At 39.7% G+C, this 14,937-nt stretch overlaps 1 protein-coding gene across 1 annotated transcript in view; it reads left to right on the top strand.

Moving 5' to 3' along the window:
* Positions 1 to 6,417: 6,417 nt before the first annotated feature.
* crispld1b (cysteine-rich secretory protein LCCL domain containing 1b) overlaps positions 6,418 to 14,937 on the top strand; it is a 35,080-nt gene continuing 26,560 nt past the window's right edge. The window contains exons 1-2 of the mRNA XM_017711718.2: positions 6,418 to 6,555; positions 8,156 to 8,454. Of these exons, the coding sequence (XP_017567207.2) occupies positions 8,197 to 8,454 (258 nt within the window). The 5' untranslated portion in view covers positions 6,418 to 6,555; positions 8,156 to 8,196. The remainder of the gene's footprint in view (positions 6,556 to 8,155; positions 8,455 to 14,937) is intronic.

The following is a 14,937-nucleotide window of genomic DNA, read 5'->3' as shown; positions in this document are numbered from 1 at the left end:
TAATAATAATAATAATAATAATAATAATAACAATACTTATATATATATATATATATATGTATAATCATTATTATTAGCTGAAATGTACTGACTCTCTTAATTAACAATGATAATTTGTACATCATATTCAGTAAAGTTGCCATTTAAAAATCTAGTACAATCATTTTTGTACTTAAATAAGCATGAAATTAAATTAATAGTACAATTGTACATAAAATAATATTTCTTTTAAAATATTATTACATATAATTACAAAATAACAAACTGTTAATAATAATAATAATAATAATAATAATAATAATAATAACATAAAGGAAATAACAACAAAAACATCAAAACAACAATATATTATGATTGTTGTTGTATTGTTTAGTTGTTGTTATTATTATTACTGTTATTTTTCATTATTATTAACTCATTGTTATTTTGTACGCTTATATAAATACATAAATGATTCTACTAGATTATAAAATAGATTTTTAAATTAAAGTTGAATAATGTACATTCATTTGTAAAAGCATGTTATTGATATTACAATTTCAGATAATAATATATGTAATCTTTCAACAACAACAACAATACTACTACTACTATGACTAATAATAATAATAATAATAATCATCATCATCATAATCATAATCATAATAATAATAATAAAGAAGAAGAAGGAAACTGAAGGTTCATAACCTTCGTCTTCCGAAAGCCTATGATCTACTCAGTTGCACTGGACACTGAAGAGGTCAGTTTCTCTCTGAGTCTGGGTTTTGGCTTCCATGAAGAAATGACATCAGTCAGAATACACTGTGTTCTATTTCACTGCTGACGTACATGACAGGAAAATAAGTGGCCAGTATTTTATTCGCTTTATTGGTGATTTGTTATAATAATAATCAATATACACCGACCAGGCGTAACGTTCTGACCACCTCCTCGTTTCTACGCTCACTGTCCACTTTATCAGCTCCACTTACTGTATAGCTGCACTCTGTAGTTCTACAGTTACAGACTGTAGTCCATCTGTTTCTCTGATACTCTGTTACCCTGTTCTTCAGTGGTCAGGACCCCCATGGACCCTCACAGAGCAGGTGCTATTTGGGTGGTGGATCATTCTCAGTACTGCAGTAACACTGACGTGGTGCAAGTGTGTTAGTGTGTGTTGTGCTGGTACAAGTGGATCAGACACAGCAGTGCTGCTGGAGTTTTTAAACACTGTGTCCACTCACTGTCCACTCTATTAGACACTCCTATCTTGTCGGTCCACCTTGTAGATGTAAAGTCAGAGACAACAGCTCATCTGCTGCTGCACAGTCTGTGTTGGTCGTCCTCTAGTCCTTCATCAGTGGTCACAGGACGCTGTTGGCTGGATGTTTTTGGTTGGTGGACTATTCTCAGTCCAGCAGCATCACTGAGGTGTGTAAACACTCTGACAGCACTGCTGTGTCTGATCCACTCATACCAGCACAACACACACTAACACACCTCCACCTCATCAGTGCTGAGATTGCCCCACCACCCAAATAGTACCTGCTCTGTGAGGTCTAAACCGTATAGGGTATGAAGCACTGGGAGTACCTTAGGTAGACGTGATGCAGTGGCAGGAAGAAATCTCAGAGCTCAGCCGCGCTCAGCCTCAGAGCTCTGACAGACTTCGCTGTTGTCAAGTGGAGTTAACACCTCCAGCAGTTCAATGCTGTGTTCACTTCACGCTGCTCATTCTCTTACCTGCTCGTTTCACAGCTCATTTGTGTGGAACATGTTTTTACAGCGCTTTCTAAACGTCACAGGATTTGACATTTTTTGTGTCTGCGGTTATTTTTAAAAGTTGCCCAGATTTATTTTTGTTGTGCTGAGCAGTCGCAGGCAGAGCAGCAGTGAATGATGAATTAAAGCAGTGTGGTGGGCTTTCTCTGGGAATTCTCCTAACAGAGGGGCTCACTGTTACCAGCTGTTCCAGATGCACGGCAGCGGCCACAGAGGGAAGAGCTGCTGATTTTAGTCACATTCAGTCTTTAGGTTGGCACACGGAAAACAGGCGCACCGCATCTGCACACGACAGCGTCGTAGCTTAAAGAGACAGTTTGGCAGAAAATCAACGTTACAGTTTTCACTTTCGCTCAAATGAAGTCGGTCAGCCAGGACAGGGTCTGCGTTTAGAGTTCGCTTATGTGGTTTTAGCACTAGAGTTATGAGGTTAATTTAGCTAACAAGTAATTGAGGTACCATTTGGCATCAAACTGCAAGTCCCTTAAACTGTAAAGTTGTCAAATAATCTCAAATAGACTGGCTTATGTGGTTCTGACACTGTTACCGCACTTTTATCTATAGAAATCGAGAAAAGTTCAGGCTTCAAGACACATGCTGTTGCTCATATAGTGTCAGAAACCACAAGAATGCAAGTCTGCTTGATGGCTATAGGCAATGATTTAGGCATGCATTTAGAACAATAATTAATAGATGGGTAGCTTCCAAAGCTTCTGTGTTAGCTACATTAGTTTTATATCCATATCCATAAACATACTTCACTTTTAATGTAAGTCAATGGAACCAGACGTCTTTCCAAGTACTTTTGGGTGCTTTCATTTGGTGCATTCTTCCTGAAATTCACAGACAATATAAAGGGTATCAGGTATTTTCAAATTATGCAAAAAAACAAAAAACGTCAAAAATGCCAAGTTTTCTTCAATATGCCAATATAATAAAGAAATCTTGTGAACTTTTTTGTAAATTATTGGCTCAACGTCCCTTTTAAAGTCAACCTGAAATCAGTTTAGGTTAATTCATCATCTACGCTCTTTAAAAAAATGGTTCTTCAAGGGTTCTTTAGTAAAGAAAATGGTTCTATATAGAACCATGTGCACCCAAGGAACACTTTGCATGAATAAAGAGTTCTTTGCATCGTTAAATGGTTCTTCAGATTGAGGGTTCTATACGGAACCTTTGTGAAAAGGCTTCTGTGTTGTTATGATGTCAAGCCTGTACAGACAATGCACGAACCCATCCATTTTAGTGCTACATAGAACTACATAGAAAGGTTCCTTATAGAACCATGTAGAACACATTCTCCTTCAATCTGAAGAACGCTTTCACGATGCAAACAACACTTTAATCACGCGAAGGGTTCTTTGGGTGCACATGGTTCCGTACTCTCTAAAGAACCCTTGAAGAACCATCATTCATGGAAGTACCATATGCATTAAAAGGCAAAATTCTTGTAATTCTGCAATCTTCAATCAAACTGTAGCAACGTCAGCTGTTTCAAAAATGCCTTCTAAGTTTTTATGACATCACTGCGCACCAGTGGGTGGGGAAAAATAATATTAAGCAATAATATCTTGTTTCACTATCCCCTCCCACCACCCCCACCTATCATTACATGAAATGCTCAGGTAGCTCAGAGACCCTCCATGAGACAATGTTTGATCTGGAAATACGTTGAAGTTCCAGCAAGATCGGCATTTGTTGTGTTTTGGATGCTGGTATGCTGGTCAACCAGCAGGACCATGGTGGGTGACCAGCTAAACCAGCACCAGACCAGCATAAACCAGCTTAGACCAACACAGAATCTGAAGCTAACTGGTACATATAAACTTCCAAATCCAGAGTTGCTTTCAAAGCCCGTTTACTTTGAGACGTAGGCCAAGTGACCAGAGCATTACTGTGCACAGCTGTTAGCTTTACTAGCACCTTACAGTAGTTTTTCACTGGTTTTGATACAGAGTCAGTGGAACAAGCAATAAACCTGCCCTGAAAAAGCTATGCATTAAATTTCCCTGTGTATTCAACATTCCACAAACTATTTTTACACAGTTTTACCTTTGAGTATGCAAATTTTACCAATGACTGTTGGTTTAATATTTTTAGAAATTAAGAGAGAGCAAGACACAACCTAACGTAGGGTAAAATGTAACACAGGTGTATTTTGTTAGGTAATGTATTATGTTAAGACAAATTATTCAGGAACTGCATGAAATAAATGCAAATTTTATTTATTTTGTTGTTGTTTTTAAATGTTTTTAAAACATACATATTAAAATAATGCTGTTTTTAAAACATACACATTAAAATAATGCTGTTTTTAAATGTTTTTAAAACATACACATTAGCTTCTTTTATTATAAGGGTTTAAAATGACATCACCGTCTATTAGACTGGAGAGAAGAGCTACAGCCTCACTCGACGCCCAGCTTCTGAATGGAGCTTATGGAATATGAACGTTATGAAGAACATGATGAAGAGCGGTTTGGACCCACCGGTGGTCCTGAGGAGTTGGAGAGGTTAAACAGGTTCAAGCAGAACTTGTCTTATTTTCTTTTATTCACACAGTGATATCATCTGAAGTTTTGTCAGCAGTCGCACAGCACTTTTCAAGAAATTCACCCTGAAGATCATTTCGGCACCAGGACAGTACCAACCTGAGTGCTTCTGGTTGCTAAGATTTGAGTAGAAGTCACAGAATTCACTCTTATCATCACCCTGTTGGTGGTTTTTATACAGCACCGTTTTGAAGATGGTAAATAATTCTGAGAAAGAGCCAGTCAGGCTAAAGTATGTCCTCCCCACGGCGGGGTTAGCGTTAACACCCCGTTACAGCTTTGGCTTTCAGAATAAACAGTGTGGAAAATTGTTATTCTCTGCTAGAAGCTGAGACCAGCGTGACTGATCACTGGCAAAACCAACACACGCTGTGTTTTGAATGCTGCTCCACTTACTGTACAGCTGCACTCTGTAGTTCTACAGTTACAGACTATAGTCCATCTGTTTCTCTGGTACTCTGTTACCCTGTTCTTCAGTGGTCAGGACCCCCATGGACCCTCAATGAGCAGGCCACCGACGTGGTTGTGGTGTGTGTACGAGTGGATCAGACACAGCAGTACTGCTGGAGTTTTTAAACACTGTGTCCACTCACTGTCCACTCTATTAGACACTCCTACCTTGTCGGTCCACCTTGTAGATGTAAAGTCAGAGACGACGGCTCATCTGCTGCTGCACAGTTTGTGTTGGTCATCCTCTAGTCCTTCATCACTGCCCACAGGACGGTGCCCACAGGACGCTGTTGGCTGGATCCAATGAGATTAGAAACAAGGAGGTGGTCATAATGTTATGACTGATTGGTGTATATGACTTGCTATCTCATAATAATGAGATCACATCTTACAATTATGACTTAGTATCTCATAATAATAAAATTCTATCACATAATTATGATTTGACATTTCAGAGTAATGAGATGCAGTCTTAAATTTATGACTTAATATTTCATGATAATGACAACTCATAATTATGACTTACATTCTCATAATTATGTTCTTTCTCATACTTATATGACTTATTTTCACATCATTATGATTACGAATCTCATGATTGACATGGCAACTCATTATCACGACTAGCTATCTCATAATAATCTCATAATATCTCATAATTATGACTTAATATCTCATAACTATAACTTAGCGTCTCATGAATATGACATCCTATTTCATAATGAGATATCAACTTATAATTACGACTTAGTATCTCATAATTATGATATAACATTTCATAATTGTGACTTGGTATCTCATGAAAATGAGATCTTGTCTCATATTTATGACTCAATATGAGATTCAATCTCCTATTTATGACTTAGCTTCTCATAATTATCATGTACTTTCTCATACTTATGATTTATTTTCACATCATTATGACTACGTATCTCATTATCATAACCAGCTTTCTCATAATAATGAGAACATTTCTCATAATTATGACTTAGCATCTCATAATAATGAGATCCCATCTTATAATTTGACTTAGTATCTCATAATAATAAGATTCTATCACATAATTATGACTTAGCATTTCATAATTATGACTTGGTATCTCATGAAAATATCTCATCTCGTGAAAGTATCTCACAATTGACATAGCACCTCATCTCATAATAATGAGAAAGTTTCTTAGAACTATGACTTACTTCCTCATAAGTATTAGGAATATGTCGAACTGTATGAGATAACAAGTCATAATTGTTAGAATGTTTTAATTATGAGACACTAGGTCATAATTATGGAAAACCTTCTGGTTATTATGACTTATGACTATATATGCTGTATGTTTTTCCAGGGGTGGGCTTCCATGGATCCACCTCGCAGGTCGCTTATATTAAAAGTGCTTTTTTGTGTTCAAATACAATAAAATCACTAAGCAAAAGCGAAAAGCTGCAATATTGCGTGTTGTGTCCTCTCAGTAGGCAAATTCAGTTCGTTTCAGTGCAGAGCGGCTATTCCTAGAGGAAAGTGCGTGGTCAGGACTCGAGCCTGGGGGCTTCTCTGTGTTAGTGGGGTGGACGGTGGGGAGGGGCCCACAAGTCACGCCTAACCGAACCCACATGGAGGATATAAGGAGCAGAGGCAGCCTCAGCGACTCGAGTTCCAACGCAAATATTACCCAAGGTGGCCGAGCAGGGCAATCAAACAGTCCCTGCAGAGACGGGCTGGGCTCAGGACTTCTCTGCCGGACGCTAAGACTGTCCAGGGGGCGAGGAGAGTCCACGCGCGCGTGCACGTACAGAAGGTCAGTTGGAGTTTAATAACTTTACATTGTTGATCTTTTGCGTGTCAGATTGATCATCGCTCCCCGCAGAGTTTACATTTTAAACAGACCTTCTTTGTGTGTTGAATTGATCTTTAAAACGCGAATATTGCTTTCAAGACTGGTGCAAAGTGATGCTTATCTTATTAGATTCTTTTAGAAAATGCACAGCACGTTTTCTCGCCTTTGCTCTTTGAATCTGGCTGTTTGCAGTTTGCACATTTTATGAAATACTGCACGTGTGTGACGAACAGCTTTTACACCGGCAGGGAATGATAGTTACAGCTTGTTGTGTAAAAGTGCTTACTGTGCAGTTCCCAGCCAGACTCAAGTAAACCTGCCTCCAGTTGCATGGAAGCAGAAACCAGTTGCACGAGGCCAAAACCCAGATACATCTAGAGCCAAGTTGCATAAAACCAAAACCTGTTTGCATAAATTAGAATCATTTGTATAGACAATAAACCAAAATTGTATAAATCAGAATCAATTTGACCAAATGCAGTTGCATAAATGAGAACCCATGTGTAAAACCAGGACTAAGAAGCTAAAATCTTATTGCATTAGACCAAAACCCAATCATGTTGAACCAAAACACAATTGCATGAATCACAACGCATTTGCATTAGGCCAGAACATAATTGCTTGTACCCGGAACCAAATTGCATGAAACTAAAACCCATTTGCATGAATTTGAATCATTCGCATTGGCCAAAACCCAAGCTGTATAAATCAGCAACAAGTTGCATAAGACCAAAATTCCAGTTGCATAAATGGGCACCCTTTTGTATAAGACCAGCTGTGTGAAGCTAAAACATCATTGCATTAAACAAGAACTCAGTTATATTGAACCAGAACACAACTGCTTGAATCACAACCCAGCTGCATGAGACTAGAACATAATTGCGTGTACTCAAAAGCCCTTGAGCATCAAACCAAAACCCAAATGCATTTAAACAAAATTCAGTGGCATGTATCCAGAACCCGGCCAAATGAGATCGAAATCCAGTTTCGTCAGTCAGGACCCAGTTGCACGAAACCAAATCCTAACTGCATTAAACCAAAAGCATGAGACCAAAACCTAATTGCATGAGGTCACAGCCCAACTACAGTACATGAAGCTGAAACCTTATTGCCAAAATGCATTTAAAATGAAAACAAAATGCAAACCGTTTGTCACCAGCACACATTTGCATGTAACCCAAACCCAATGGTGTGAGACCAAAACCTGGTTGCATGAGACCAGAACCCAATGTGACAAAAAAGAACTGCGTCATCAAATCTCATTTTCATAAAACCAAAATTCAGTTGATTTGAGACAAAACCCAATTGCATGTAACCAGAACATAATTATATGAGATCAAAGGCCCTCTGTATGAGACAAAAGCCTAGTAAAATAAGAACAATTGCATGAAACTGCATGAAAACAATTCAAGAGAACAAAATTGGCACGTAAGACCAAAACCCAGTTGCATGAAACAGAACCCAGAGAAAGATGACATATGCCTAAAACCGTAGTCTTCATAAGATCTTGCAGATAGATGGTGTTTATTCCTCCTTGCTTTTTCCTTTGCATTCTTTGAAGGCTGAACCAAGACTGCACCAAACTGTGGGAGTTTGCTGGCCATGAAGCGTCCGCCCCTGCCCTGGCTGTGCCGCGCTCTACTGCTGCTGTCTGCCCGTGCAGCGGTTGCCATTGTGATCCCCAACGGAACGCAGGTGGAGGCCATGCTGCAGAGGTACCTGGAGAAAGAAGAGTCGTGGTGGGAAGCGAGACCGAGGGGCAGGAGGGCAATTTCGGCGAGTGACATGCAGCTTATCCTAGACCTGCACAATAAGCTGCGGGGTCAGGTGTATCCCCCTGCTTCAAACATGGAGTACATGGTGAGAGAATACGTACAATCAGGCACTTTATAGCTGTGCGAGAGGCTTTTGCGCTTATTAGTGGATCGTTTGAACTGGTGAGTGTACATCTACGTGATGTGTGCGACATCTGGTTGCATAACAGTATTAACCCAATCAGTCCAGCTGTTCTGCTAAAGTCAGGTCCATAAATATTTGGACTTGAAAGAAAGTTATTGCTATGTTAGCTGTCTACCACAGCATAGTCGAGTCATAGTTCATCTGCACTGTGAAGGGTTGTCCATTGAGTTTTGAAGCATTTGGCTGAATCCGAAGATAATATAGGCTTGTACACTTCAGAATTCATCCTACTTCTTTTGTCAACAGTCACATAATTGATAAATCCATAGAAATACTTTCCACTGGCAGCCATACATGCCCATACCATAGCACTACCTCCACCATGCTTGTCCATAAGATGTCTCTCCAGAACTGTACAGGCTGTTTTAGATGTTTTTTTTTTTGCAAACTAATCTGGTCTTCTTGTTTTTGGTGCTACCCAGTGGTTTACATCTTGTGGTGAACTATCTGTATTTAGTCTTCTCGATTGTTTACTTTGACACAGAAATGCGTGCCTCCTGGAAGAGCTGTTGTGAAGAGTTTTTCTTCTTCTGTCATCTGCAGTACATCGCAGTTGTTTTAGGTGGTCTTCCTGGCCTTTTTCAATCTGTGTCTGAGCTCCCAAGTGCGTTCTTTCTTTTTGAGAATGTACCAAAGAGTTGATTTGGCCATTATCTGAAAGGCTGCACAACTGCTTGAATCACAACCCAGCTGCATGAGACTAGGACATAATTGCGTGTACTCACCCAGCTGCATGAAACCAAAACCCCACAGCATGAATTTGAGCCAGCCGTATGAGGCCAAAGCCCTTGAGCATCAAATCAAAACCCAAATGCATTTAAACAAAATTCAGTGGCATGTATCCAGAACCCGGCCAAATGAGATCAAAATCCAGTTTCATCAGTCAGGACCCAGTTGCACAAAACCAAATCCTAACTGCATTAAACCAAAAGCATGAGACCAAAACTTAATTGCATGAGGTAACAGCCCAAATACAGTACATAATAATAATAATAATAATAATACTTTTATTTTATAAAGCGCCTTTCAAGAGACCCAAGGACACTGTACAATACAAAAAAAGTAAAACAGATAATACATTAAGATTTATAACAATATATAAAATAAACTAAGAAAAAAAAAATATATAAAATAACAACAATAAAAATAAAACAATAATAAAAGACTTAACTAAAATAAATAGAAGTTCGAGAGAAATTCTCACTCAAATGCTAGCTGGAAGAGATAGGTTTTAAGACCGGCTTTAAAACATGATAGAGATGATGATGTACGGAGCTGTAGTGGAAGCCCATTCCAGAGTTTTGGGCCAGCAACACCAAACGCTCTATCACCTAGAGTACGGAATTTTGTAGAAGGCACAATTAGGAGATGAGAGTAAGAGGAGCGTAAAGTGCGAGTTGGAACATACATCTGAAGTAGATTACCCAAATAAGTGGGGGCAAGATCATGGAGAGATTTAAAAACAGTTACCAGTATTTTATACTGTACTCTAAACTGGACTGGAAGCCAGTGGAGATCCCTCAATACTGGTGTAATATGTTCCCAAGATCTTTTATGGGTCAACACCCTAGCAGCAGAGTTTTGCACATACTGCAGTCTGTTTAAAAGCCGGGTAGGGAGACCATGCAACACTGCATTACAATAGTCTAATCTAGAGGTCACGAATGCATGAGTAATGATCTCAGCAGCAGCAGAGGACAGAAATGGGCGAATTCTGGAAATGTTCTTTAAATGAAAAAAGGCTGTTTTGCAGACATTTTTTATGTGGGGTTCGAACGACAGTGTTGTGTCAAAAATTACACCCAGATTTCGAACCTGAGCAGAGGAGGAGACAACAAACCCTGGTATAGAGAAAGCAAGGCTACTGAGCTTTCTGGCAGTAGCAGGAGAGGAAATCAGTATGGCCTCAGTTTTAGTACCATTAAGGCTTAGAAAGTTTTCAACCAGCCAGGCACGTACATCAAGTAAGCAGTCACTTAGCACAGCAGGCGGACAGGTATGAGATGGTTTAGAGTAAACATAGATCTGCACATCGTCCGCAAAGCAGTGAAACTGGAGCCCATGCCTTCTAATGATGTTGCCAAGTGGAAGCATATATAAAATGAAAAGTAGAGGGCCAAGTACAGATCCCTGGGGGACACCACGGGACAGCGCACACAAATCAGACTTGTAGCCACCAATAGAAACAAACTGCTGCCTATCAGATAGGTAGGACTTAAACCAGGAAAGAGCGGTGCCACTTATACCTATAAGTGTCTCAAGCCTGGTAAGTAGCAGGTTATGGCAAACAGTATCAAACGCAGCAGTCAGGTCTAAAAGAATCAATACATTTAGCATCCCCTGGTCAGCAGCTAATAACAAATCATTCACAACTCTGAGTAGAGTCGTTTCTGTGCTATGGTTCCTCCTGAAACCAGACTGGAACACTTCATACAAATCATTCGATTCCAGATGTTCGTGTAGCTGAGAAGCAACCGTTCGCTCTAATACTTTGGCCAGGAGTGGAAGATTAGAAATGGGCCTAAAGTTAGCAAAATTCTCAGGGTCAAGGCCAGGTTTTTTTAGCACAGGAGTAACAGCAGCTAATTTCAAACAGGGAGGGACCAAGCCTGCAGTGAGTGATGCATTTATGACCTTGGTGATAAGGGGACAAATAGCAGGGAGACAAGATTTCACCCACTGTGTTGGAATGGGGTCTAACTGACATGTAGTGGCTCTAGATTTCATAATAAGCTCACCAACAAAACTCTCATTAACAGTAGAAAAATTAGAAAGGCAACTACCAGAGAATTGAACAGAGAGAGATTGATGATTCAATATAGGCCGCGTAAAAGCAAACTGAGAGTAAATAGAGTCGATTTTCAGATTAAAAAAATTAATAAACTTTGAACAGAGATCAGCCGAAGGTGTTAAAGGAAAACAATTCAGAGGGCGGATCAGCTTATTAACTGTTTGAAAAAGACCTCGCAGATTATCAGTGGAGCACTGAATGACATTTGAAAAATAAAGTGTTTTTGCTTTTTGCAGCTCCTCTTTATAGTAACCAACATGATCCTTATAAGCGAGGGCATGCACCATCATGCCAGTTCTCCTCCAGCGACGCTCAAGCAGACGACCAGCAGACTTTAGCTTGCGCAACTCTGGTGTAAACCAGGGGGCAGACTGGGTGAAAGATACTTTGCGAGTCTTTAATGGTGCCAATTCATTAAAGATAGCAGAGAGGGTAATGTCATAGTGAGTCACAAGCTGGTTTACATTGTCACTATTAAAGTCAGAGTGATCTATCTGACTGAGCATGTCCATAAGGACAGAGGGAGAGATGTTTTTTGTATTTCTGAATGAGAACTGTCGTGAATTGCGCTGCCCACGCTGAAAACATGGTAGAACAACATTAAAAAACACAGCCTTATGATCAGATATAAACAGCTCAACTCCATGCAGGTTAGTAGGAGTTATGCCAGTAGAGCAGACAATGTCCAGTACATGACCTTTGTTATGGGTAGGAAAATTCACATTCTGAACAATGTCAAAACAATTAAGAAGATCTAAAAAACTTTTGGCAAATGAGCAGCTTTCGGAGTCAACATGAATATTAAAATCACCAAGCAGCAGCAAATTTGAGTACACAGGTATAAAAGAAGAGAGCATGTCAGAGAGTTCAGAAATAAAAACAGGCGACATTTTCGGTGGTCGGTATATGAGCAGAATTAAAACAGATCTAGAGGCAGTAATGAGCAATGAAAGACATTCAAATGAGGTCAGAGGGGGAACATGAAGCTGAAACCTTATTGCCAAAATGCATTTAAAATGAAAACAAAATGCAAACCGTTTGTCACCAGCACACATTTGCATGTAACCCAAACCCAATGGTGTGAGACCAAAACCTGGTTGCATGAGACCAGAACCCAATGTGACAAAAAACAACTGCACGTCATAATGAAACCACAATTCAGTTGCTTTGAGACAAAACCCCGTGACCTGACTATAACTACATTGAGCTAATATTGAGTGGGCAATTATGATATTGGATTAATTAGTAGGCACTCAACAATTCAATTAGATTCAGATTCACTATACACGTCACCGGAACACAAAATCTCAATATTCACCCTCAATTTGATTATTTTATTATTTTACTGTAGCTGAAATGGTTAATGCATGATGAGAAGGCAGTGTACAGGTGATTATCGTAGGTGACGGGCCTCAACATCTATCAGACTTTGAGCTTACAGGTCAACAGTTTGAGCCAGCTGTGTGAGTCAAAGGCAGCATTGTTAATGCTCAGTAAATCTCTGCTCAGTGTATGCATGCGGCCTACACCTGTCCAAATCAGCGCGGGGGTTTCACACTGGGATAGCAGAGGTGCAAAAAAAGTGGTTCTTGAACTACAGACAAGTTTGTGGTTGACTGCAAACAGTTTAGGCTTTCTGGGGGGCCCATAACACACACACACACACACACACACACACACACACACACACACACACACACACTCTCCCACAGCCTTCACCGGCCTGCTGCTGCTGGCCCCCAGCCAGAAATTTCATTTCTTGTGAAGCAGTGGGCCTACAACAAATATCACACAGTAGCTCTTGGAACGCGCCTCTAAAATCTTCTGTCACGTCCTTTTGCAGAGCACTGCTCTCAATCGAGGCGAACACTGGGTGGTCAAGTAGAAGGTCAGGAGTTTTCGCCCTGAGACGATGTTTTAAAAGAAAAGTAGTGAGATGAAGTGCAGCGGCTGTTGCTGATAGTTCCCACAGTGCAGTCAGGCATAATGAGGTTTCCAGCTGAGCTGTAATGTCTTATAGTAACAGTGCCTCTAACACTGTAACTACAGAATGTTTGAGTTCTTCCCTGAGATTTCAGAGTAGGATCAGTTGTTTGATTGCCAGTGTCCTCTGCAACTACTTTAAAGCAACAGTTCAGCCAGATATCAAATTTGCACAATTTCCCCCCCCTAAACCCCAAACAAAGCCGATGAGCCTGTGGTCTTCCTGGCCTTTCAGTGTGTCTGAGATCACAAGTGCGCTCTTTCTTTTTGAGAATGTAACAGAGTTGATTTGGCCTTTAGCTGAAAGTCTACACTTTGAACTCTCATTCATTTTTAAATTTCAGCTCGATATGCTGTGTCATACAGCTAAAATTACAGTTGTCATTGTCGGTGTCCACATATTTATGGACCTGACTGTAACTGTACATTGATCTTATATTGAGCGGGCAGTTATGATACTGGGTTAACTAGTAGGGGTGTACAACAATTCAGTTTTAGTCAGATTCACCATACGAGTCATATATTGAGATTTTATCTTAGTATCCAAAACAACCAGAGACACTGTGGTGATCATCATAAAACAGTGGTGAACCTGAGAAAGTAAGCTGACGTAGCTTAAAGAGACGTAAAATGCTTCCGACGTCGGGTTCCTATCACCACCGCTGCGAACAGTTCTGTCTCTGTTTCTGTAGAACAGTGCATTTCGCACCGAACCGCTCTGAATGACTTTGATTTGCTTGAAATTTTGAGTAAGTGGTGAGATTCCCCTTTAATGTAGGTCTGAAATGGTTAATGCATGATGAGAAGGTGCCTTACAGGTGATCATCGTAGGTGATGATGGTGTCCAAATTTATCGTGGCTAACAAGTAATAGAAGCTTATAGTCAACAATTGGCATCATGCATGCTCATCAAATTTGCCTTAGGCCTGTCGCGATCAGGACAGATCATTGTTTAGTACCAATGCCGACACCTTGGCTTCAGTGCTGATACCTGAACGATACTTTTTTTAAAGTTTAAATTATAAACCGAAGCTGGGTGTGGCTTAAAAAAACGGAAAAGAAAGAGCAGCACTAATACTGCGTATTTAATGATTGTAAAAGACTGCAAACTAATCGAGAAGATTTCACATTAACAACATATGTTTCTTAGATTTGTTAGATTATGAAACAAGCATGCTAAGACTGAGTGCTTACTGAAACGTGACATTGACTGACATGGAATTTTTGCACTCTGTGGTGTAGTAATTCACTTGGTGTCCTATAAGGTTGAATTTTTTCTAATTCTTTGATTTTGTAATACCCAAAATGTGACTATATAGATGTTTCTACCTTCTTTTATGATGGTTGTGAAAGACCTAACATGGCTCATGCGTGCAAGTAGACTGTAATCTTGTGGTTTCTGACACTGTATGACATACTATTATCTATAAAAATGGATAAAAATATTACATTGCATAGCAAAAACAGTAGTTTCTTATAGCTGCCATCATAAAGCTGTAATTTTGCCTGTACTTTTGTTTATATCTTAGGGCCTGTCCGATATGAAATTACATTGGGCAATGTTGATTTTATGGGACTGTGTTGGCTAATATCATTTAATATTTATAGTT

Source organism: Pygocentrus nattereri, chromosome 19 (assembly GCF_015220715.1).
Source record: "Pygocentrus nattereri isolate fPygNat1 chromosome 19, fPygNat1.pri, whole genome shotgun sequence".
NCBI lineage: Eukaryota > Metazoa > Chordata > Actinopteri > Characiformes > Serrasalmidae > Pygocentrus > Pygocentrus nattereri.
Note: the sequence above shows the minus strand (reverse complement) of the source record. Positions and strands in the feature narration are given on the sequence as shown.